Raw genomic sequence first — 27101 nt, 5'->3', positions numbered from 1 at the left:
TATGTGTCTACCTTGGACACTCATGGTAGATTCGTGGTAAATTAAATTGGGGATGTTTGCTTTTGGTGTAATGACTGTGGCTTTTTATTTCTTCCCTTCTAATATTATGGGAAGATTGTGGGCAACATCCGTAAGAGTAAGAACTCTAGCTTTGCTTTTGGATCTCAGTATGCTGTATTAGTGTTTGATTGTTTTAGAAAGATCCTTTTGGTGAAAGAAAGCATAAACTTGATTACAGAGTGTGCCTCTTCTGTATATTTTTTTTGACACAGTCCAGTGCAAAACTCAGTGCTTTATTTGCTTTTTGAATCTTGTATTTGTATAACAAAGGCAAAGGGTGTGCTTCTCTTTTGGAAATGGACTACATTTGTAGATGCTTAGATGTGTATAAAATTGAGCCGCTTCTACATCTGTATCTGCTATAACTGTCCAGAACAAAGGCTTTGGTGCTCTATTTTTAAGACACTTTATTCTGGAGAGCATAATTCTTCAAACCAAGTAAACTTGACTATTTTTGGGGAGGCATTGACATAGTATAGAGAGGGCATGATGTAAAGTGGTACATACCAGGTAACAACCTAGGACTTCAATTTTTTTTTTTTTTCCTACTGGGGGTTGAACTCAGAACCTTGCGTTTATGAGGCAGGCACTGTGCCACTGAGCTAAATCCCCGGCTCATAGGACTTTAGTTTTTATTATGGCTGGTCGTCAAGTTAAGGTGACCTAAAATTGGGTCATCTGGATGTACTAAGATTAAGATTTTTTATCTTAATCATTTGTCTGGCTTAATCATTTGTCTTATCTGTATGACAAGTTATTTGTGCATTTCTGTTTTGAAAAGTTTTTCTGGAAGTTTAATAGGCTCTTAGTATAGTTCTCATCAGATTACTAACTATTTCTATGCAGCATTTTTGGTGTGAAATTTTTTTCCTACAGTACATGATTCAGGTTAGTTACGATCCTGGTGAATTATACCAATGGAATATTGTCTCAGGAAGTGGTCATTCTGTAGATGCTAAGCTGTTAGTGTTCTTTGGCATTATTTCTTCTTCCATTACCAGGGAACAATATTATGAGCATCTACTTAACTAGAAGCTCAAGTAGGAAGATGATACTGTATAATGTTCAGTCACTGTTTATTTCTTTATATTTTTATGCTTTCATAGTAATATCTGTGTCCCAGTAATCTTTAAGCAGGATTTTTCTTCTCTGCTTAAACTAGGTTAGATTTCTTTGTCCAAAATATTTGTGTGGTCCGCTCTCTCTTTAAAGATTTTATCTGCATTTTTCTGTATCCCTTTTGTATTAGCACCATTCTTATTTTCAAATTTTGGTCAATAAAATCTTTGTGTATCTGTATCACTACTTTGACCTGAAAATTAGAATTATGGCTCCCACTTTATTCAGAGTTCTTTAGTAGTGTAGTATGTTTTCTTCCTACTTGCTTTGTATCCCTCCTTATCTGCTTTTACCCACTTGGAGTAAGATTGTCAGTATTATTTATTTAGAGTGGATCTCAGAAATTACCTACTTAGTTTATGCTGTCCTTCTCCCTCTGGACTTCATGACCCCATTCTTTTCTTGGCTTAATTGTCCTTGTAAACTTTGCCGTCTTTTTGCCCTGGGCCCTCCCTGTCATGTGCTCCTGGCAGACAGGAAAGGCAGTGGAGCTTTTCTCTGGTGACTGTCAGAAGAAAGTTAATGTTACTGAAACATGTTTCCCTCAGCTAAAAGAGCTGCTATTTTTCATTTATTTATTTATTTTATTTTTTATTCATTTTGGTACTGGAGATCAAACTCGGGACCTTGCGCTTTCAAGGAAGGCGCCGGAACCACTGAGCTAAATCCCCGGCCCAAGCTGCTATTTTTTAGTTATACAAGATTTCAGATTTCTCACCCTCTCCTCTCAGTCTGTTTGGAAAATCAACTAATTCTTTGTATTGAACAAGTATGAGGGGAATGGAAAAAAGAGGAAAGGTGTGGAAATACAGAAATTTGGGACAAAGTAGACAAAAAAACATGCAGTTTGAGGCTGACAGGAATAATCTAAATGAAGCAAGGCCGAGAAGTAGGCAGAGGCATAGTATCTCTTGTCTTCCTGGGTTTTAAGCAGCTGCAACAGGAGGAGGAACTGCAGCTTGTATTTACAAGGCCGAAATCTAAAGAAAAGGCTACCTTTCCTTTGCCATCTTGATATGGAGGGTTCTACAGAGGAAAATAAGGAGATGAGATATTACATGCTTCAAAGGTAAGTTTTAGATATTGTATTTGGGCACTGTATAGCTTTAAAAATTAGAGCACTGACAGCTAAGCCCTAGAATTTATGGCAAATTTGGGTTTTTTGTGTATCTGTAAGAAAATGAAGGATGTTATTTTTTTAAAGGAAATGAATAAAAACTGGCATATTTGCCTCTGAATTTTTAAATCTTTATTTTACATTCAGAATTTGAGTGAAAGATACAGGACTCCCTATGTAATATCATAGCTATGTTGAAAACAAGCACCCTTTTTTGGACTACCTGTGCAATTATTTCATTGAGGAAGTTCAGTCTATGCCAAATTTGCTCAGTGGATTTGCTCCTGGTATTTCAAGAGTGTTGTCTCTTCAACATTGTGAAAGAAGAATATTCTTTGTATCATCTTGTTGAAAGTAGTTTTGCTGAAAACCTTTTTAAGGAGGATTTTTCTTGTCTGCTTAAACTAGGTTAGATTTCTTTGTCCAGAATATTTGTGTGGTCCCCTCTCTCTTTAAAGATTTTATCTATATTTTTCTGTATCCCTTTTATATTAGCACCATTCTTATTTTCAAATTTTGGGATTTTTAGGATATGTCACTGGGGCCAGAAAAGATTCCTGCTGTAGTTACCTTGGCCTATTGATGAGGATGTCAAGCTCCCTTACCCCCATATCCTTCTTCATGTTAGAAATTAGGCTAAAAAGTAAATGAGTGGGGACCAGGGATTTAGCTCAGTAACACTGTGCCTGCCTTGCAAGCACAAGGTCCTGAGTTGGAACCTGGTACCAAAAAAAAAAAAAAAAGTAAATGAGTGGGGCTTTTTCTTGGGTTGTCTTCAGTCCTCTTACAGGTCTGAGCCTCCTCAGCAGAGGATTGGCATAAAAGATCAGAATGATTTGCTTGACAGTGGTCATGAAGGGTTCTACTATTATCTTTTTTTTTTTTGTCTAATTGTTTGCTTGCTTTGTAATCTAGAATTTTTATTTTGAACAAAATTATCTGAAAATTAAACTAGATTTAGACAAACAGAATAAAAAATACTGAGTTGGCAAAACTTTAGAATAATTATTCTTTTCTTTTCCTTTTCACCACTCTTTCCACCCTTTGGGGAGAAAACCATTGTTAGGGACTTTAACACATATTTTATATTTCTGTCTTTAAAAATTGCCTGTTATCCCCAGGCTTTTGGACACATACTATATTTTCTTAAGATTAGTTCAATTTGAGCAGTTTGAAAATGGCCTCCTTGAAGAACGGGACGTCTGCAGCACCTGAGAAAAATGAATTTCACAGCCAGAAACCGAAGCCAGAGAACCGAGCCCATTAATGCAACCCTGGACCTGATTGAGGGCAGCATGACTGTTTGTACTACAAAGAAGACTTTTGACCCATACATCATCATCAGGACCAGAGATTGAATAAAACCGTTAGCAAGAAGTATTTCATTTGAACAGTCAGTACGAATTCTTCAGGATGATGTTGCATGTGACATCATTAAAATAGGTTCTCTAGTAAGAAATAAAGAAAGATTTGTAAAAAGAAGACAACGACTTATTGGTCCCAAAGGATCTACTCTGAAGGCATTGGAACTCTTAACAAACTGTTACATTATGGTTCAGGGAAACACAGTTTCAGCCATTGGACCTTTTAGTGGCTTAAAAGAGGTTCGAAAAGTAGTTCTAGGTACCGTGAAGAATATTCATCCAATTTATAATATCAAAACCTTAATGATTAAACAAGAGTTGGCAAAATATTCTGAATTATGATCACAAAGTTGGGAAAGATTTTTGCCACAGTTCAAACACAAAAACGTGAATAAACGCAAAGAACCAAAGAAGAAAACTGTTAAGAAAGAGTATACACCCTTCCCACCACCACAGCCAGAAAGTCAGATTGTCAAAGAATTGGCTAGTGGTGAATACTTTTTGAAGGCAAATCAGAAGAAGCAACAGAAAATGGAAGCAATAAAGGCTAAACAAGCAGAAGCTCTCAGTAAGAGACAATAGGAAAGAAATAAAGCGTTTATTCCACCTAAAGAAAAGCCAGTTGCAAAACCTAAGGAAGCTTCTACTGAAACTAAAATTGATGTGGCTACCATCAAGGAAAAGGTTAAGAAAGCAAAGAATAAGAAACTTGGAGCCCTTACAGCTGAAGAAGTTAAGCTTAAACTGGAAGCAGATGAAAAGCAAAAGAAGAAAAAAAAAGTGACATTAAAATACCAGACCTTGAACTGTTAACTTATGAATCTACCTCCTTTTGTAAAGGATTTTGAGAAACAGGGCATTAGTTGTCCTATAATATTCTGATCACTTTTTTCTGAGTTTCAGTTGTTTTGTTCATAAAATAGTACTTTTTATAAATATAAATTATTCTATTTTTCATGTGTGTTCTGAGAAATTTTGTGCTACAAAGTAGTATACATGTCCTGTATATTGTATAACCAGTTCCAGGCAAGTTTTACTGACACATGATTGTAGGAATAACTTTTTACTTTTTAATTTTAGGATGTGCATGTGACTATTGTAATTATGCATTAAATCCAAAGAATGTCTGAGCTGTTGGTTAGTCTTAATGCTACCCCAGCATTTGGTTTTAAGAAAAATAAATGCAAACTTTTCAAAAAAAAAATTAGTTCAATTTGCTTATTAGATATATAAAGCTTTTTTTTTTGTACCGGGGGATTGAACTCTGGTCCTTGTGCTTGCGAGGCAGGTGGCAGAACCACTGAGCTAAATCTCCGGCCCCTTTAAAGCATATTTTTATTGAATATATGAAAGTAACTCAAAGTTTTGTGTGACTTTTGAAAATTACTTTTTCAGTTGCTGGGCATGGTGGCATAAACTTGTAATCTCAGCACTTGGGAGGCTGAGGCAGAAGGGTTGTCGCAAATTTGAGGCTAGCCTGGGCTACATAGATAGACCCTGGAGTGGGGGGGAATTGCTTTCTTAGGGAATGAAATAAAATTTAACATTCCAGTGTTTCAATTAAATTAAAATTTTAATTAAAAACATTAAAAAATTAAATTAAAAACATTTTTCTAAGCAGTGTTGCCTTTTAGTTTTGCCTTTTCATCAGTTCATCTTCACTTTTTCATAACTTTATGAAAAATATGATTTAGTATATCTCCTCTCAGGTCAGTATAAGTGAGTCAGTTATTTATTTTATAATATTATCAGCCACTCTTTCAGTCCTTGAGGAAATTTGGATTTGTAATGGTTAGTATGGGAGTCATGTATTTGGGCCTTATATAAATATTAAAAGACACGGGAAGGAAGGAGATAAATAGTTTGTTTTCTAAAACCATCTGTTAAAAAAATGATTGCAACAATAACCTAACTGCTTAGTATTAGTATTTGGTCTAAAGGTCTGATTCTTCATATGTATATACAATGCTTGTAAATTATAAACTGTCACTATATTCAGTGCAGTTTAAATAAATATAGTACTGTAGAGTGGTCAAACTCAGGGACTCTGGAGTCAGGTAGACTGGATTTAAATCTCAGCTTTGTCATCTTTACCTGTGTGTCTGATCATGGGGATGTCACATAATTTCTCTAATAATAATTGGTTGGTTTATGGTTTGGTCCTGGGTATTGAACCCATGACCTTGCACATCCTAGGCAAATGCTCTGCCACTGAGCTACACCCCCAGCCTCTTTTCTCACTTACAATGATGCTCAAATATTATAGCATTATTACAATGATTAATATGCCAGTGCATGTGAAGATCTTAGCACAGTGTCTCGGAGCAAGTACTCAGAAATGTTTGTTATTTTATTTAGTTTTTGATAATTAGTAATTAATAATCATAATTTTAAAATGTTTGAGGGCTGGGGATTTAGCTCAGTGGTACTGCACCTACCTTGCAAAGGCAAGGTCCTGAGTTTGATCTCCGGTACCAAAAAAAATGTTTGAGCAGTTTTTATTTGTGCCAAGAACCCTTTGGTCCCAGAAATACAAAATGAGTAAGAGTCTTCAACATTTAGGGATGAGCAAGGGTTCCTGACTTCAAGGAACACACTACCAAGTAAGCCATATGTGTAAACTCATGTAACACTCCAGTATGATTAAAAGGAAAGATATACATTCAAGTTCTGATGAAACACAAGAGAACCTCAGTTACTTCATTAAGGGTTGAAGCTGAAAGATCAGTGTAAATAAAGACTTGCTGAGAAAACAGATTTTTTTGTTTGGTTGGTTTATGATTTGGTCCTGGGTATTGAACCCATGACCTTGCACATCCTAGGCAAATGCTTTGCCACTGAGCTACACCCCCAGCCTAGCTCTGTTGCATTTTGAAGAAGGAACTGAAGTAATACTGGCAGACAAGGAAGGAAAGAATATTCCTGACAGAGAACAAATGGTGCAAAGGTGAGAAATGGACAAAAGCATGATATGTTTCAGAAACCATAACCAAAGAATAAAGTGCAGTGCAGAAATGTTTACTCTTTTCTCATCATGCAGGAAGAATGAACTTACCTTTTTAAAGTTCTAGTTCAACTTTTTTTTTTTTAGTACTGGGGATGGAACTGAAGACCTCGAACTTGCCAGGCAGATGTTATGCCACTGAGCTAAATTCCCGGCCCAGTTCTAGTCCAACTATAATGGGGGTTTGCATTCTAATTTACATTTTTGGATTTCCCTCATCTTTCTGCTTCACTACTGTTTTATATAAGTGTCAGATAGCCTCACACAGGGCAAATAAATGTATTTGCCATTCAGGGAGTTATGTTTCTTAAAATTTACTCTTTTTTTTTTTTTTTTTCCGGTGCTGGGGATCAAACTCAGGAACTTGTGCTTGCAAGGCAAGCATGGTGCCATTGAGCTAAATCCCGTGTCCAAAATTTACTCTTCTAAATTCTAGGCAGATGCTGTAACTTAATAGATGACTGACATATAGGTAGATAGAGGAGGCAAAAACGTTATAATGCATAGGTAGATTTTTGTTGTTGCAAAAGCCAAGTTGTAATAGATTTGAATTGCCTTCACTCTCTTGTCTTATATTTCTGCTGGAAAGCATCTTAATGTAATGGAAAAATGGAAGTTCCCAAGATCAGTCTCAGTTTGTATTTTGACTGGCATTTGTATCCTCAGATTTTAAATACCAGTGGGACATGATGTAGAGGACACCCGTCCAGTGGGTTGAAGATATAATGAGGACAAATAAAGAAATTATGATGTCATACTTAGAGACTTAGATTTCAATTTATGAGTACCTCCATGGCATTACTGTTTGTTGTCTTTCCATATCAGTAATAATAGTTTTTATTTCTATTTGTTACTATTTTTAACAGATTTATCCTTCCTTCCTTCCTTCCTTCCTCCTTTGTGGCACTATGGATTGAGCTCAGGGTCTCACACATGGTAGGAAGTGTTCTACCATTGAGTTACATTCGCCGCCCTTTTCATTTTTATTTGGAGACAAGATAACACTAAGTTGCCCAGGCTGGTCTTGAACTCACTATCCTCCTGCCTTAGCCTCCAGATTACCCAGTATTGCAGGTGTGCACCATCACACCTAACTAATTTAATTTTGCTAATATAAAAAACTTATGTCTAGCCACAGCTAGAACCTGTATGTTCTATACAGAAACTCTGGTGCGGGTTTTCAGGATGTGGCCAGTGAATTCCTGATAGGGAGGCTTGATGAACACAGTATGTTTCCAGATGTCTGGGGTCATTTAGCTGTAGGCCTTGGAGATGGCATCAAAGATGGCTTTGTTGAAGTTGTCCAGGCTGGCAGTGCAGCCCTGGCCCAGGTTTAGCAGTATCAGTTTTGGCCATCAGCAGCAGCTTCTTGGAAATGGGTTGAGATGATGCCATTGCCTCTGGGGGTGAGATGAGGTGCACCAGCACAGAGCTGGAACAGCTTGTCATCTTGAGGGGAGAGCATGGGGCTTGCTGATGGCCTCTCTACATGGGGTCAATGGAGAGCTTGGCCAGGATGGATGGCCTCTGGGATGGTGGTGGCTACTTCCTTAGAGCACTTAATGCCCAGTTCAACATGATGGTTATAGTCCCCAGTGGCGACAAATGCCTTGAACTTGGTCTGCTAGCCAGAGCAAGTCTGCTTCTGCACCTGCAACCTGCATGGTCTTCCAAACCTCATCCTTGAGCTATTCCCCTAGGAAAAAGCCAGTGATCTCAGATTGCTTGGTGCAGGGCAGGGAAAAGAGATAGATCTCATGTCCTTGACCAGGTGGTCCAGCTTGGACAGGGATCCACTCCTTATCCTTGGCCTTGACTTTCTGAGCCAAAACCTGCCCCCATGCCACTGGCAAAGCCACCTCAAAAGTCCCATGGCCACTCCTGGCAGGGGTGGAAGGGTACAGGCTTCCACTGCACTGATGACATAACCTGCTGTTTAATGTTTTCCCAGAGAGGAAGCAGTAACAGTTTTTGTTGTTGTTATTTTTTTTCATTAAGTTTATTGGTACATTTTAGGTATACAATACAGTTACATTCATCATTGATTACATTTCGTGATGTATCTTGGCTCTTGTTTTTTCTCCATTCCCCTGCCCTCCCTTCACCCCCTCCACCAGCAGTAACAGTTTTTAAAAGTTTATTGAGGTATAATTTAGTCAAATGTGTCTATTTTACACAGACATTTCAATGAGATTTTTTAAAAAATCATGTTTGTTGGGTTATTGATTTGCCTACAGAAAGTTTACCTTTTAAAAATTACAGTTTTTCTTTTCTTTTTTTTTTTTTTTTTGGTACCGGGGATCAAACTCAGGACCTTGCGCTTGCGAGGCAGGCACCGGAACCACTGAGCTAAATCCTCAGCCCTAAAAATTATAGTTTTTTGATCCCCGGTAACAAAACAAAACAAAACAAAATAAAAATTATAGTTTTGTGGACCAGTGATTTAGCTCTGTGGCTCCGGCACCTGCCTCGCAAGCACAAGGTCCCGAGTTCAATCCCCGGTACCAAAAAAAATTTACAGTTTTGTGGTTTTGACGTACATATCAACCTATGTAACCATCACCACAATCAAGATCAGGATGTAAAACATTCTTTCATCCTCATTACCCCTCTGCAGTCATTTTCCCTAACTCAGCATGCTGATCAGCTTTCTGCACTGTAGATTAGTTATCTTCATTTCAGAATGTCATATAACGGGAGTCATGCAGTATGTGTTCTTTTGTGTCCAGTTTCTCTGTTTCTGAGATTCATTTATGTTCTTACTCAGTCTGATTCATTGGTAATGATCCATGAACTTGGACCTGAAAAGCAATGAGTGCAAGGAAAATAAAGTTATAGGCAAGGAAGTTGTTTTTTTGTTTTGGTTATTATTATTATTTTAAATTTTGCAACTTGATCTCACTAAATCAATAAATTATTTAGGCCAAGCTCAGACTGGTAATTCTTCTGTCTCAGTCTCTTGGGATTGTAGGCATGTGCCATTATGCCCAGCTAAGTTTTGCTTTTTAAAAATTATGCCCAGGAACTGCTTCTAGACCACTGATATTTATTATCATCATAGATGTTGCATGGTATGGTTGGCAGAACATGGAAATGAGACTTAGGGAACTTGCTTTCTTGTCTGTACTATAAAATTCCTTTGTAACTTTAAACTTAATCATTCTACCTTCTAGGCATCATTTTCTTTAAAGATTCTCTCTGTTTTTTGGTAATACTGGGGATGGAACTGAAGGCCTTTCTGCTGAGCTACATCCCTGCATACCCCACCTCCTTTAAATTTTTTTTTTTCTAATTTGAGACAAGGTTTTGCCACGTCACAAAGTTGCCCAGTTTGGGCTTGAACTTCTGATCCTCCTGCCTCAGCTTCCCAGAGTGCTGGGATTACAGGTATGTGCCATCATGCCTGGTTCAGGCCACTCTTTACTTTAGAGTTCCAGTTCAGATCAAGGTAACTACATGCATTATAGAAAAGGATGTAGAAAATTTTAATAGGTTGACCAGCTTGAAATGTCAGTGACTCAGGTTTGAGAGTGTTATTACGCCCACTAGCTAAGCTGTACACTGAGTACCAGCAGTGGTGTGTGCAGCACTTTAAGTCTATTAGGTGGGTTTTTTTTTTGGTACCAGGGATTGAACTAGGGACCTTGTGCTTGTGAGGCAGGCGGTGGCACCACTGAGCTAAATCTCTGGCCTTAAGTCTAGTAGGTAAAGTAGCCCCTAGTCTCTGAATTGTCCCTTGCTGTCCTCTCTCCTGTAGGAAAGGTTTTACAAGTAAGGAGCCATCTTAGGTCTTGTAAAGTATAAAGGAAGAGACTGCTCACTGAGTATGTATGTATATATGTATGTACATTTGTGTATTGATTGATTCATACTGGAGATTGAACCAAAGGCCTGTAGACTGAGCTACATCCCCAGCCTTTAAAATTTTTTTTTTATTTTGATAGAGTCTTACTAAGTCACTGAGTTGCTCAGGCTGGACTCAAACTTGCTATCTTCCTACCTCAGCATCACTAAGTGCTGGCATTATAGGTGTTTACCACTTTATTACTGAATTTTGATAGAGATTTTGTGAAAAACACTGATTGGTGATCCATCTATTTATCTATCTAGGTACGTCAGTTCATGAACTTAATTCTTTCCACAATTATGGTCACAAACTGAATTGGCTGAGAACTGAATCAAACTCAGTGGTTAGGTTCAGTGTTTACCTTATGGGGAAATTAGCCAGGCATAGTGCTACATGCCTGTAATAAGAGCTACTCTGGAGCCTGAAGCAAGATTACAAATTATAGGGTAGGATAGGCAATTTAGTAAGATCCTATCTCAAAATTAAAATTAAAAAAAGGCAGGGAATGTAGCTCAATTGTAGCGTGCTTGCTTTAGCATATACAAGGCCTTGAATTTGATCTGCAGTACTGCAAAAAGTAAAAACAAATAACAACTCCCCCCCAAACAACAGCAAATGAACTATATGTGTGTAGAAAGCCAAATAGTATGCTATGTATCAGAAAAGAGAATCTTATGAGATTTGGTCCCTCCCTCCCGGGAGACTTACATTCTAAAGGGGTTAACAAAGAAACAATTACATATATAAAATTGCACAGAAGAGGTAGAGGTATATAGCTCAGCAGTAAAGTGCTTGCCTAACATGTATGAAGAAGTCGTAGGTTCAATCCCAGTACAGCTGAATGAATGAATGGATGGATGAATGAATGATAAAATTGGAGCCAAGAGTAGAAAATAGTACCTAAAAATAGTACCTAAAAACTTACAGGAAGAAAATAGAACACAACTCTGAATCTTTTTATTTTAATGGTATTTTTCTTCCCCCTAATATAAATAAAATTTTAGTGAAATGTTTTTAAAGTCAAAATCAATGTAAAGAATCCATAATGAGGGATGGGGATTTAGCTCATGGTTCCGCTGCCTGCCCCGCAAGCGCAAGGACCCGAGTTCAATCCCCGGTACCAAAAAAAAAACAACCCAAAAAGAAATCCATAATGAGCAAAACATCAGTATTTTGAGTAAAGACAGAATCATAATACTGAGTTTTCCCTTTGCCTCAGGCTCCAGAATGAGTTGGCATGACACTGTGGGAAGACTTGTGGGAGGAGTGTACTGGGGGTTGAACTCAGGGTCTCTGGATCAAGCTAGATCCCCAGGCTTTTTTTTTTGGTACCAGGGATCAAACTTGGGACCTTGCGCTTTTGAGGTAGGCAGCAGAACCACTGAGCTAAATCCCCGGCCCTCCCAGGCCTTTTTATTTTGAAGCAGGGTCTCTAAATTGCAAAACTGCCCAGGTTGGGCTTGAATTTGGGATCCTTCTGCCTCAGTCTCCCAAAATACTGGGATTACAGGCATGTACCACCATCCATGTCTGGCTTGTCAGAAGATTTTAATCATATTCTTTTATTTTGAAAAGATAACTTACTGCAATGTTGAAGTTAGATTGTCGGAAGGGAAGGAAAAAATCCTTTTAGAGAATCTCTCAGTCAAGTCTACTTATGAGAAGAGAAACTGCATTAGGTATTTTATTGTATTTTATTTTATTTTATTTTATTTTTTTGGTACCGGGGATCGAACTCGGGTCCTTGCACTTGCGCAGCAGCCGACGAAACCACTGAGCTAAATCCCTGCATTAGGTATTTTAAACAGAGGTTTTAGAAGAATCAAAACAAGAAAAGAATGTTGAGTTAACCATAATCTTGAGTTAACTGCAGGAAGCTCCTTTCATCTTTAAGGCTGGGAGCACAAAAGGGAAGAGAGGTAGTGTTACCAGAATCTAGGAGCTTGGAGGAGAGCCCTGGAGCCTGGTGCTTGGACCTCAAGGAGTGAGCTTTGAGTAGCTTGTGCTACAATCCCTTTGGAGGAAGCTTGGCCTGACAGAGGATGGGTAAGTCTAGGTAGCTTGGTCCAGAGGGTGAGTGAGCAGGGCAAATCTGGTACTCTGCCAATGAGCCACAACCCCTACTGCTAGTGCTTTTAAGGCTTTTCTTGGGAATGGTGAAAGAAGCTAGAGGCTTAAATGAACTGTTACTGCTGGAGTGAGACTGATAAGAGCTGGAAAACAGAAAGGAAGTCCTTCTTACCTTTCTGCATTCTCTTTGGCAGAACTGAACAGGAGAGAGCTATCAAAGGAGTCATGGAAATGAAGTTTGCAGTACTAGCCCCATAGTTACAGAGCAGAGCATGAGAGGGTAGGCTTGGAGCTGAGATACAACTGGAACAGTGACCACCATGCATATTTTAGAAAGACAAAAACTGAAGCTGGGCAAGGCTAAGTTATTTGTCAAGATCATTGTTCCAGGTCTGGAATTTAAACTCAAACCTGTGCTCTTTCTCTTATTTTCATTTAATCTGACACACCATTGATTGTTAGAAAGCAGCATTATTTTATATACCACTAGAAGAATAATGCTACCAATTAAGACATCAATGATAAGATATATACCAATATCAGAGATTTTAACAAGTAAAAGAAAGGTGGCTATCTTAAAGTTGATAAAATATGGTATATTATGTTGCCCTGTACAGAATTTGGTTTTGAGGTTGTTGGTTTGGAGATGCCTGTGAGATACCCAAGTAAAAACATTTAGCAGGCAATTAAAAATATGCAGTTAAAGCCCATAAGAAAGATGGAGGGTAGGAATACAGAGATAAAAGTTATGTGTACGGCAGTCACAATCCAGAAACAGCCTTGCTGTGTTTAGCTTTCAGTCTCTCAAGTATTTATATTACCTCATTTCACTCTATCTTTTCCCTATGGCTTTGTGATGGCATCTGTTGATAAACCTTGATATTATTTTTTGTTGTTCAGGAAAACTTTTTTTCCCCTTCAATTTCTCCAAGTGAGGATTTTCTTTATTTCTCTTTTATTTTAAAATTGTGTGGTCTGCCAGGATGGAAACTCTAAAAGTATACAATTGGAAGTACTGTTATGAGAATGGTAATGAAAAGCAGGTTTCCAGCAGGTATGGATAGTGTGAAGAAATCCTATCTATAGACTCTCATGGTTTCTCTATTTTTATAGGTCCAGTATGTCTGGGTTGCACCTAGTAAAACAAGGTCGAGACCGGAAGAAAATAGACTCACAGCGAGATTTCACTGTGGCTTCTCCAGCAGAATTTGTTACTCGTTTTGGGGGAAATAAGGTGATTGAGAAGGTAAGTTATAATTTGTCAGTTTGTTAAAAGTACCTGAGAGACGGGGATGTAGCTCAGCTGGTAGGGCACTTGCCTAGCATGTGCCAGGTCTTGGGTCAGATCCCTAGCAATGCAAAGTAGATTTGTTGTGTAGAGTTGTTCAAAATTGATATTTAGATTTTCATATACTTTGTCTCTTTTGTGCAATTGTCCTTTCTGCCTCCTAGCATCCTGTTGTATAACTTCATTATTTTCTGTAGTATAGATTTACCACTGCTAATTTAGTCATAATTAAGGAGCTGAAACACTGCTTAAAAAAAAAATCTAAAAGAAAAATAAAGAAACATTCCTCATAAAGTTATTTTTGAAAGATCTTTTGGTTTTACAAAGTGGGACTGCATTGATATGACAGAGTATGAGGAATTGATTATCTTATGGGGTGGCTGGTGGGAAGATAATTTGGGACAGCATTGGATTTAGAGCTAAAGCAATACAGGGTTTGAGAAAAGAACGCTTCAACAATTTGGTACATTGTGACTTCCACCTTCCACCAGGTATTTGAGATGTTTAAAGGGAATATATCACATGAAATACTTGAAGAAATTTCAAGTATTTTGAAATGTTATGGTAATCTGTGTCATTTTTATCTAAACCATGTCAGAGCTGAGCGATTGACTGAAATACCTTATAGTGATTAAAAGATTAAAGAATGGAGTATATTCCAAAGTAAAGCTTCAGCAGTGTACTTTTGTTATTCTTTCCATAAAGGTAGATTATGTGTTCACCTGTGTTTTCTCAGGCGCGTGATGCAAGACAAGTAAGTAGATGAAATGTGTATTTACAGAGAAGTCTTAGAGTCTTTTGATTCTTCTGTTTTTCTTATGAACCATTCTGAAACATCTACCAGTGGTGGCAAACCTATGGCATGTATTGGGCTGTTTGTATCATGGAAAACTCTCTGTGTTTTTCTTTTAATGTATGAGGTGTTTATTTCTAAACTAAAACCTCAGTATTCAGGCTTAATTGAAGTGTTGGCACTTTGGGATAAATAACAGGGTTTTGGGTTGCAGTTTGGGCACTCAGTCTCTAAAAGCTTCACCCTTACTGTGATTTATACAATTCTAAGGCTTGGGGTTCAGTATGTGGAAGATTATGTCAGATTTTTAAAAAATGTTTTAAGACTCTGTGTCTTATCTTACAGCAGGGAATAGTACATAACACTGCACAGTTTAGTCTTCCTCCATTCTTTTTTTTTTTTTTTTTTGGTACCGGGGATCAGACTCGGGACCTTGTGCTTGCGAGGCAGGCGGCAGAACCACTGAGCTAAATGCTGGTCCCCTCCATTCTTTTTTGATAATATATTATCCCTCTGAAATTTGTTTTCTTCAGCTCCCTAGTAATAGGTATGGATGACTAAACCGGATATGAGTAATTATGACTTTTTTCTCTTCAAGAAATGAATTCAAAAAGGAATAAGTTATACCTGAAGTATTTGCTTAGTAAATATTTAAAAATACTGCTTGATCATGTGAGAACTGATTCCTTACAGTCTTACTTAGAATTCTGGTTGAAATTCTAATTTTTTTTCAGAGAAAGATCTACAAAAATTCTCTGATCTTCTTTTGTCTCTCCTTATATTTTTTATCTTTTCCTCCATTTTTTTTCCTCCCAGGTTCTTATTGCTAATAATGGCATTGCAGCAGTGAAATGCATGAGATCTATCCGGCGGTGGTCTTATGAAATGTTTCGAAATGAGCGTGCAATTCGATTTGTTGTCATGGTCACACCTGAAGACCTTAAAGCAAATGCAGGTGAGTTGCTAGCTTTAGAAAAGAATGGCTCTCCTTTAGAAGACCAGCCTTTAGGGCTTTAGACTAATCTTTCTTGTCTTGTCTTTTCTTTTCTTTTCTTTCTGGGATAGAACTCGGGACCTTGTGCTTGTGAGGCAGGTGGTGGCACCACTGAGTTACATCCCCGGTCCTTACACTAACCTTTTAAATAGGAGAATTATTAACTTAGTGGGTCTCCCAAATTCAGGATTTCTTTTTGTTTTGTTTTTTTGGTACCGGGGATTGAACTCGGGTCCTTGTGCTTGTTGAAGCAGGTGGCAGAACCACTGGGCTAAATCCCCGGCCCCAGGATTTCTAATAAAATCCTGATAAAAATATTTTTCTTTAAAAAGAGTAATAGCCATTTAAAAGTGATTTTACTATAGTTAATCATAACATGCTCTTCTGTGTTCTAAGGTATGTAGACATTTAACTTTTTTTTTTTTTGAGACAGGATCTAGCTGTGTAATTCAGGCTGGCCTTGAAATCACCATGTAGCCCAGGCTGGCCTCAAACTCATTTGGGCAATCCCCCTGCCTCAGCCTCCTGAGTGCTGGGATTACAAGAATGTGCCACCATACCCAGTTTAACAAAAGTATTGATTTGAGCTTTCAGGTGTATGCCTTTTCCACTGTTAAATATTTGCTTGGAAGGAAATGTTATTTCTCTTAAGAATTGTACTGAATTTTAGAGTAAAAGTTCTTTCTTTCTCCTCCTGCTGAGGGAGAGAGCGAGATCTTGTGACCCAAACAGGTTTCACTAAGTAAGCTCTTCTACATATTCTCTCCACTCAGATGGTCCTCTACCCAGGAGTTATAGGTTAAGACTATTGGTACAGCTGAGAGGTGTAATTTAGACTTTTTTTCTCCATACTTTTTATCACTAAGATATAATTTCTTTCTGTAAAGTGTTCACAGAGAATGTTAGCTCTTAAAAAACTATGCTTTTATGGGCCGGGGATTTAGCTCAGTGGTTTCGCCTCCTGCTGCGCAAGCTCAAGGACCCGAGTTTGATCCCCGGTACCAAAAAAAAAACAACTATGCTTTTAAATCTAGTTTGGTCTGATACCTTGTCTCCACATTGAGACAATGCTATAAGATTGACTTTGTAAATATTAAAGGCTATTCTGACATCACCAATGTATTGGAAAGTAGATGTTATTATGTAAAATCATTTAGGTGGGTGGCTTTTGGATTGTTCGACTTCATTGTCCCCGGGGTTTGCCTTTGGCAAGCTGAAAGTCCATGGGGGTTGCATCTTGTTTAAGTGTCTTCTCATTTTCTATTTTTTTTAAAGTTTGATTCTGGGTTGATGCTTTAAATTGCTTATGGCGAGTAGTTTTATTGTCAGTATTCAGAACCCTTAGGAAATGACTACTTCTCAGAAGCATCTTCCAGGTGTAGCTAGCTTTTGGGTTTTGAGTCTGTTTCAGGGTCCTACCTCTTCCGTTTATTGAGGATGAGAAGTTTCTGCCTACTTGGTCCAGCTGCCAGTTCTTAGGCACTGGCATATAGGATTTTTTTTTTTTTAAAGACCCTTAGGCAATCTCAGTCTTGATATACCAGGAGGAAAAACTGATTAGCACAATTATGTCACCTTGGCTAAAGTAGTACAATCAGCAATAACAGTAACATCATATACAGCCTAGAAAATGACAAACCTTGGCCTTCAATATGATAATTTTACCCTTAGCGGGGAGAAGATTAAAAGGGGTTGGGGGTAAAAAACAGAAATAGAAGAAGAGATCAGAAGCAAGGCTGGAGGACAAACTTTAGGAAACTGGTGAAGACAGGTGGGAAAGAGAAAAGGAAAAAATAAAAACCAGAACAGAACAAGAACAACAAAAACCTAGAAACCATGTTCAAACAATCAAGAAAAAACAAAACAACTAGAAAGGAAGAAAAAAAAGAGAGACCCCCCCCCAACATCTAATTCAAGGTGTGTCTCTGCTGTTACTGTTAGGCATTGTGGTCAAACAGAGTCCAAACCGTCTGCTGCGCAAGCTCAAGGACCCAAGTTCGATCTCCGGTACCAAAAAAATAAATAAATAAATAACCAAATAGTCCAGAGTCAAAGTGATTAATCCCAGCAATCTAGCTGCAGCTTCACGGTGGGGTAGTGGATAATCCCAGGCAGCCTGCCCCTTTAGTTCCTCTGAAGTGCAGGCCAGTTTCTGGCTGAGGCTGAAACTGAATTCTTTGAGCCTACAACAGTCTGTCTTCTGCCGCTTGAACTCCGCTCCCTGACCTCCTGCTGACTTGAACTCAGGACCCAAACCGAGGCACTGGGAGTCCTCCCGCAGCTATTCTGAGTTCCGAGCTCAGTTGGCCCCTCTCCAAAATGGCTACCAGCCAATCACCCTCTCCTGGGTAAGGTCCGAACCTGGATAACTTACCAGCTGCTTCAGTCCGGTTCGTTCACTCCTCTGTTCCACTGGTGCGTTTCTCCAGGGCGGCCTCTGGGGTCATCAGCAGTCACCATGCGTCTGCAGGTTCGGCCAGCCTTTCCCTCGACGAGAGTCCGGAGAATGCTGCTTGGTACCTCCCTCCTCTTCCTTAAAAGTCCCTGTCTTCCCTCTCCCTGCAGACTTCAGTACTTGCCACAGATCCTCGGTCCCGGGGACCCACTTCCCTCCTTTTTCTCCTTGCGCTGCTATATTCCAGTGTCAGGACAACCAAATTTCTGCGAGGCTCTTTCTCTGCTACTCACCACTCCACCACCTTTCTGGAAGTCCTGTAAAATCATTAGATGTGCCCTTTAATATCTCTGAAATGTAATTTTTATACCTATAAAAGGAAGTTCATAATGTCTATTTCATAGTAGAGTTATAAAGAACTCATCTTTAGAATAATGTAAACAACTGGGATTGAGGATGAACCTCAGTGGCCCCACGCTTGTCTAGCGTGTGCAAGGGCCTGGGTTCAATCCCCACTACGAAAAACCCAGAATAATCAAAAAAAGAAAACTAATGGATTATTCTATTAGCATCTTGAAAGATCTATTTGAAGAAGACAAAAATAGAGGCTATGTCATGGGGCTGAGGATAAAAGAAGAAATGGTTGATCTGGAGCAGTGATGGCAAACCTTTTAGAGCTTTCAGTGATATAAACAGCCCACTGCAGCACATCTGCCATAGGTTCACCACCACTGGTCTAGAGACATGGAGGGAAACACAGCAAGATTTGATGATTAGGGGAAGAGTTAATGTTGACTGTTGCTTTTCAAATTTGGTTGAGTATTCAGAAGGTAGTTCCACCACATAAAACAGATAAAATAAGAAGAGCAAGGTGGGGAGGTGGATTTAGTTTTACATACTTGTGGTATTTGCAAATCCTAAAAACCCTACAAAAAGTTGACTATCCTTCCAGAACTTAGAAATAATGGGAGCTGAGGATTAAGGTGTGTGCATTATTGGCAAATATTTGGTGTAGTTAAACTACCTTTCAAAAGATCATGTAGAAAATCAAGAGGGTCAACTATAAAATTTTGTGGAAGATTAAAAGAGGATAGACTGAGGAAAATAGGCCTATGAACAATGCTGAGAAATTTATTAGAAGAAGAAACAGAAGACAGCACAGAGAAAAGAGAATTTCAAGCAGAGTGTGTTGGCACCTGTCTATAACTCTTGCTACTGAGGAAGGAGGCAGAGGCAGGAGGATCACTAATTTGAGGTCAGACAGGGTAACTTAGTAACACCTTCTCTCAAAACAACAATAACAGGGCCAGGGATTTAGCTCAGTGGTTCCGCCACCTGCCTTGCAAGTGCAAGGGCCCGAGTTCAATCCCCAGTACCACCCCCCCCCAAAACAATAACAATAACAAAAAACCCCCAACAAATGCCAGTAGAGGGGGGTCAAATGTGTTAGCAGTCCAAAAATAGAATCACAAACAACCCAGCATTATAAAGTCATTATAACATCTTTGAAAGAATAATTTCAGTGGAACAATAAAAGACTATGCAGGCTAATATAGGATCTTAAGGGATCCTAAGGGAAGGATCTTAAGGGAATATGGGAAATGATATAGAGATAGCCAATGTGGACTAGTTTTTCAGGAATTTTGGATGAAAGGGCAAGAAAAGGCAGTAACTATAGCTGGGCATGGTCACTTTAAGCCTGTAATCCCAGCTATTTGGGAGGCTGAGGCAGGAGGACATAGTTTGACCCCAGCCTAGGCAATTTAGTTAGAACCTGTCTCAAAAAATTTTAAAAAGGGCCGGGAATATAGCTCAGTGGTAGAATCCTTGCCTAGCATGCATGAGGCCCTGAATTTAATTCCCAACACCACAAAAAAAGAGGAAAAAACAATGTAAGTGAAGAGAAATTCAAAGAATTTGGGAATGTTCAGAGTCTGAGAGAAAGGAACTAAAGAAGGAAGGCTTTAAGTACAGTAGAGACCTAAGTACACTAGAGACCTTAGAGATAGGCAGGAATGGATCAAGAGCACACAGGTGGACAAAAATATACATTTTTTTTTTTTTTTTTTTGGCAGTACGTAGAAACTAGTTTTATTATAGGGGTGGCAGTGTTGGTTCAGCATTGGAAGATCCACCCCCAAAAGCCATCATTTTAACAGAGGAAAGGAAAAAGCCATATGATCCTGTCACTAGTTGGAGAAAAAATATTGGACTAAATTCTACAGCTGTTCATGGTAAAAGCTATCAGGAGACTAGAAGTAGAACAGAACCTTCTCAACAGATTAAAGACATGTACTCCATACTTCCAGTGAGAATGCCTTATATGAATGGAGAAGATACAATGCTTTCTCCTTAAGGTGGGGAACAAGGGCAGATATGCCTATTCTTCATCTGTCCATTAAACTTTGGAACCTAGGCCCAACCAAAATAGTCTGGCAATAAAATGACACAATTAGGATGGGATTGGCAAGGTAGAAGCAAAATCTTTATATGTAGATGAAATGATCATCTACAGAGAAAATACTAAGAAATCTCTAGGAGCCCCTAGAACTTGTATTTGAATTTAGCAGGATTAGAAAACACAAGGTATATATAAAAATTCAGGTCTGTGTATACTTGCTATAAATGAAGAATTGTATATTGAAATTTAAGAGTTATGTAGGAGAACAAAGGACCTAGAAAAGTAAAAAGAAAAAGAGAAAAAAAAAACCAGTGTTGGAAGACGTTTAGTACCTAATTTTAAGACTTCTTCTAAAGCCACAAGTAATCAAGGCAGTGTTGGTGTAAGGAAAGACATATAGATCATTGAAATAAAACAGAGAATCTAGAAATAGAACTACACATATATGGTCCACTGAGTTTTGAAAGATTATTTAACATTAGCATTTTATAGAATATAAACTCAGTTCAAGAGCTGAGGAAAAGATAGTGTTTTCAGCAGACGGCACTAGAACACCTGGTATCCGTATATAAAAAATTAACCTCAACCCTTTATTTCCATACATAAAAATAACTTGAAAGGATCTATGAACCTAAAAAAATATGCATTTCTTTTGATCAAGGAATGCTTTCTCTTGGTATTTATTCTGAGAGGGAAAATCAGTAATGAGGATAAAACATTTGTACAAGGTTATTCATTACATATTATTGAAGAATAATGAGAAACTAGAAGTAATGTAAGCATTCAGTTTTAACAGATTAGTTAAACAATGTAGTGTACCAATTCTGTGAAATACCATGCAGCCATTATAAAACATTTTGTGGAATGACATTTCTTAGAATGAGAATATGTTCTGATAAATTGCTGTATTGTCACTCTTAACAATATCACAAGATGACTTAGGTAGGTCTTCTGCTTTAGGGACTCACAAGGCTGCAGTCAGTTGTCATTTGGTGCTGTGGTCTCATCTGAGGCTCCACTTGGGGTGGACATACTTTCAAATTCATGTACTGTAGTTGTTGGCAACATGTAGGGTTTTGTTTTTTGTTTTTTGGTTTTTTTTGGTACCAGGGATCAAACTCAGGTCCTTGCGCTTTCAGGGCAGGCGTGGTGCCACTGAGCTAAATCTCCGGCCCAACATGTAGTTTTTTATGGGCTGTGAGACTATAAGCCTGAATAGTTGACTAATTTTTGCCCATGGGCCACATCTCAAAATGACTACCAGCTTTCTCAAAGCCAGCAAGGGAGAGAGTCTTCTTGTAGAAGATGGGTTATATTTTTATGTAATGTTATCGTGGAAGTGACATTTCATCACCTGTGCCATTTTCTCTTCTCCAAAAGTGAGTCATAGATCTTGCCTGTACTCAATAAGAGGGGATTACATAAGAGAAAACCTAGAGGTTGGGATCATGGGAACTTCCTAGTGTCTGTCTACAATGATTTCTAAGAAAAAAGTTCATAATAGAAGGAAATTGATAGCATGATATCAATGTAGAAAAAAATACATTATGCCTTCTTAGAAAAAAGGTTGTAAGAACATGTGCCAAAGCAGCAATAGTAGTTTCCTCTGGAGGTAGAAGTTTGGAGTTTTTATTTCTGTTTGTTTCTTCTTTTTTCAGCTTTTTACATATGTTTTATAATTTTTAAATAAAAAGTTGCTTAATAAAATGCTAGAAAGGATTGCCATGTGAATGGTATTGAATTAAGAAATATTATGGATAATTTTTCCTTTTTCCTTTCCTCCCAAACATTGTACTATGTTAATTATTGTTTAACAGTTTCATTGAGTATAATTTATTACCATAAGTTCTGTGAGTTTTTTCTAAATTATACTATTGTGCAGTCATCATTGTAATCCAGGTTAAAATACTAATTACTATTATAATTTTTAAAAGCTGTGAAAAAGAAGCTTTAGATAAGAGTGTTGGATATTAACATGAAGAGAGGATGTCATCTTCTGAAGCTAGAGGGGGACAGGCAAAATTGACCAAATTCCTACTGGCTTAAATAACCAGCAGTACATGCACAAGCTTGTATCACCCACTGGTGATACATGACTGTCCCATGCCACCCAATGGGAAGGTCATGCATGTACCACTGGTGGTTCAGAGCTAACTGGCATTGAGACATACGAATTATGGTCCCATCGTGAACGTGTTAAGAGTGAGAATGGTAATTACTAACCCCTTGCCTATTTTGATTTCATGATAATTACTGGAAGAATTGAAAGGTATATGATTAATGAACTCTGGAGTAAGGAATTAAGTATAGTCATCCCTCAGTATCTGTGGGGATTGGTTTCATATCCCTCTGCCATTAACAAAATCTGCAGAATCTCAAGTCCCTTTTTAAAAAAGTATAGTATTTGCTTGTAGCCTGTCTTCATCCTCCTAAATTTAAAATCATATCTGGATTAATGATATCACTTAATACAAAGTATATGCTATATAAATAGTTGTTATCCTGTATTTTTGAGGAATAATGACAAGGGGAAAATGTCTACATTTTTAGTACAGATGCAATTTTTTTCCCCCAAAGTTTTTAGATCTGCAGATGGTTGAATTCATGGGTGTAGAACCCATAGATATGGACTGACTGTAGCCTCTTTTGAGGGGGAGTTTTCTTATTTATTTGTGAATGTATTCTAGAATAGTACCTATGGTTACTTACGGCAACTGTCGGAACTAAAAGATGATAGTTACAGAGTATATAATTAGAGCTTTTTTTCCCTAAAATGTATGCTTACTAGTACATGTTTTCAGTTCATCATGATTACATTCTTTGTGTAGAATTGGTACATGTACATAAAACACTTTAATTTCCTTTTTTTAATCCCCTTACCTTCCTCTCCCATCCCCTCCCTGCATCTCTTGATCCCTTTATTTGAGAAAGATCTACCTCCCTACTTCCTATTATCTGTCTTTTATTTTGGTCTTAATTTTTAATTTGGGTTTCTCATATAAGAGAAACCATGTGATATTTAAGCTTGTGGGTCTGATTTATTTCGCTTAACATTATGGTCTCAAGGTGCATCTTTTTTGGATACTGGTGATCGAACTTGGGACCTTGTGCTTGCAAGGCAGGTGGCGGGATCACTGAGCTAAATCCCTGGCCTGGCTTCTCTTTTCCTTTGTATTTTCAGTAATGACAATGAAAGGTTGACTGGTGTGGAATTCTGAACTGTTGTTAGTTAAGCAGCAACAATAGCTTTGTGTAGACTATGTGTGTGTAGATGTAGGTCAGCAACTCCCCACCGCCCCGTACTGGTGATTGAACTCAGGACCTTGCACTCGCCAGGCAGGCGTGGTGCCATTGAGCTACATCCCTGGCACTTTCTTCTTGATGTAAGGCTACTGAACTACAGATAAGTCTACAGAGGAAAAGTGGGATAGATTTGACTACATAAAAATTCCTATTTGGCAAATAAAGCAAAAAGAAAAAGTTAAGGACAGTGATAGTCTGGAAGAACATATTGGCAGCAATGAGTTTCTACCAATAAAAAGGTGTGTGGTACATGCCAGTAATCCTAGTGACTTGGAAGCTGAGGCAGGAGGATTCCAAGTTTGAGTTCAGCCTTGGAAACTTAGCAAAACCTGGTCTCAAAATTAAAAAGAAAGAAAAGAGAGAAGGAAAAAAGAAAGGGAGGAAGGAGAAGAAAAAAGGGAAGGGCTGGGAATGTTGCTTAGTGGTAGGGCACCCCTGGGTCCCTCCCCCCAGAAGCACCTGTTCATAGAAAATGAACAAAGAAAATGAATCGGTAGTCCATAAAGGAGAAATAAGTCAGGTGCAGTGGTGCACAGTGGTAGTCCCAGCTGCCCAGGAGACTGAGATAAGAAGATTGCCTGAGCCTGGGAGGTCAAAGCCTCCCTGGGCAAGACCTTTAAAAAATAAGAAAAAAAGAATTGGGTTGGGGACATAGATCAGTGGTAGAATACTTGCCTTAGCATGGACAAGGTCCTGGGTTCAGCCCACAGTACTGGAAGGAAAAATAAAAAACCAGGATGACTATAGAGCATTTGCTTAGCAGGTTTAAATACCTGGATTCAATCTCAAGCACTGCACACAAATCATCATCGTCCTTATCAACAAATTTTTAAAACTTTTATAAAAAATAAAACAAAGTTGGGCTGGGGATTTAGCTCAATGGTTCTGCCACCTGCCTTGCAAGTGGAAGGACCTGAGTTTGATCCCCAGTACCAAAAAAAAAATAGAAAGCAGTAGACATATGAAAAGAGATTATCAGTAGTGACCAGAGAAGTATAAACAAAATGGTAGGGATTTTTTAAAACATAAAATTGGAAAAATTAAAAAGATTGTTAATACCTAATATAGGAAGAATGATAATATGATATCTAACATAGATGAGGTAGTTTGGCACCCATATTGTTAGTGAGAATCTGAACATGTGGTTTTGTTTTTGTTTTTGTTTTTTTGGTATTGGGGATCAAACTCAGGACCTTGCACTTTCAAGGCAGGTGGCAGAACCACTGAGCTAAATCCCTGGCCCCTAAACATGTGAATATTCTTTCATAGTTTTACTTCTAGGAACAGATCCTAAGGATGTAATTGGATGACAGTACAAGAATATACATTATTTTCTTATTTTTCAAATTTCAAATAACCCTTATTTCCACCAAGAAGTTAGTAGTAACATGAATTATGGACTATTGAAATATTAGGTGTTCATGAAAAAAAAAATATATATATATTTTTGGTACTGGGGATCGAACTTGGGTCCTTGGACTTGCACAACAGGCGGTGAAACCACTGGCTATATCCCTGGCTCCTCATGAAAATATTTATATTACATATAATTAAATATATATCATAATGTGGGAAGATAATCCACACTATATTGTTAAATTGGCTAACAATTTATGGCTATTTAGGGTTATAAGTGTATCACAGCCATGAACTGGTTATCTCTGAGATGGAACAATGAGATGATTTTGACTTTTTAAAAATAGTATTATTGGGCTGGGGATTTAGCTCAGTGGTTCTGCCGCCTGCTTTTCAAGCGCAAGGTCCTGAGTTTGATCCCTGGTACCAAAAAAAAAAAAGTATTATTGTATTTGACCCAGCTGTTTCCCTTCTGGATATCTTCCTGAAAGAGTTAAAGACATCATATTGCAGTGATACATGGATGCCTATGTTTGTAGCAGCACAATTCATAATAGCTAAATCTTGGCAGAGCCCTGTCAAGAGATGAATGGGTAAAGAAAGTGTGATATTTATACACAATGTGGTACAACTGTGCATAAAGAAGAATAAACTTAAGTTTGTAGGAAAATGGATGCACCTTGAGACCATAATGTTAAGTGAAATAAATCAGACACACAAGTTTAAATATCGCATAGTTTCTGTTATATAAGAAACCCAAAATATAAATACAGAGCAAAATAAAAGATAAGATAATAAGAAATAGATCTTTTGCAGAAGGGAAGGGAAGACCAAGAGATGGAGGGAGAGGGTAAAGGGGAGGGTAGGGAAGGGAAGGGGACGAAAAAAGAGTTAAGATGTGTTATGTACATGTACCAACTCCCCACAAGGAGTGTAATCATTATGTACTGTACAAGATGTACTAATAAAAAATAAAAATTGATGGGCCAGGGATTTGGCTCAGTGGTTCTGCCACCTGCCTTGCAAGCACCAGGTCCTGAGTTTGATCCCTGGTACCAAAAAGTAAAAAATAAATAAAAATAAAAGTTGAAAAAACATTATCAGATGGCAAGCATGCGCTTATTTTGAAAAAAAGCAATAAAGTTCTTGCTCATTTGAAAAAGAATAGAAATATTAGTTGGGCCTGTTAGTAAACACCTATAATCCCAGCACTCAGGAGACCTAGGTAAAAGGATTACTAGTTCAAGACCATGCTCTACTATATAGTTCAAGGCCAGCCTGGACTACATAGTAAGACCCTGTCTCAAAAAAAAGTTATTAATGCTGGGGATTTAGCTCAGTGGTTTCAATGCCTGCTACGCAAGTGCAAGGACCCGAGTTTGATCCCTGGTACCAAAAAAAAATAAGTTATTAAATTATGATACATTATTTAAGTGTTCGCCCTATTTCCCTGACCCCCAGTACTGAGGATTGAAACCTGAGCTACATCTCTAGCCATGTTTATTTTTTATTTTGAGACAAGGTCTCACTAAATTAGCGTGCTTTGTCTCCTATAATAGAAAAAAACCAATAAATTTATTTCAGTTTTGAGCCATATATGAGGTTTACAGTTAATCAGATAGATGTAAGAACAAGATATAAGAAATAATAAATTGGTAAGGATGAACTTTGAGTAAGTTACTTAACTACTCTAAGCCATTACATGTAAACTGAGGCTCTAATAATGCCCATTGTATATAGGATTGTTGAGAGAATTAAATGAGGTAATGAATATATGGAATACTTAATATAGTCTTTGAAAATGTTAGACGGTTTGCTACCATTGCTGTTCCCAGAATAGGAAAAAAGAGACACCAGATGAGGAAATCTGAAAGTGAATACTAAGAAAAAAAAAAAAAGAAAGAAAGAAAAAACCAAGGAGGGAAAGTGGTTATCTTTTTAAAATTTCTTTCAAATACTTATTACTCCCAACATTCCTGATAAACCTTTT

The 27101-nt window shown here is 37.9% G+C and overlaps 1 protein-coding gene and 2 pseudogenes across 7 annotated transcripts in view; 2 read left to right on the top strand and 1 right to left on the bottom strand.

Moving 5' to 3' along the window:
• The window catches only part of Acaca (acetyl-CoA carboxylase alpha), a 301033-nt gene that overhangs the window by 92650 nt on the left and 181282 nt on the right, over nucleotides 1-27101 (top strand). For all 7 annotated transcript variants that reach the window (XM_087191888.1, XM_087191890.1, XM_087191887.1 and 4 more), the window contains exons 4-5: nucleotides 13695-13827; nucleotides 15479-15617. In XM_087191888.1, the coding sequence (XP_087048014.1) occupies nucleotides 13695-13827; nucleotides 15479-15617 (272 nt within the window). The remainder of the gene's footprint in view (nucleotides 1-13694; nucleotides 13828-15478; nucleotides 15618-27101) is intronic.
• LOC106008213 (KRR1 small subunit processome component homolog pseudogene) lies at nucleotides 3409-4564 on the top strand (annotated as a pseudogene).
• Nucleotides 7819-9285, bottom strand: LOC147823790 (small ribosomal subunit protein uS5 pseudogene; annotated as a pseudogene).

Source organism: Heterocephalus glaber, unplaced genomic scaffold (genome assembly GCF_053883595.1).
Source record: "Heterocephalus glaber isolate CG9 unplaced genomic scaffold, H.glaber_assembly_v1.0 deba00001564, whole genome shotgun sequence".
NCBI classification, from domain to species: Eukaryota; Metazoa; Chordata; class Mammalia; order Rodentia; family Bathyergidae; genus Heterocephalus; species Heterocephalus glaber.
Note: the sequence above shows the minus strand (reverse complement) of the source record. Positions and strands in the feature narration are given on the sequence as shown.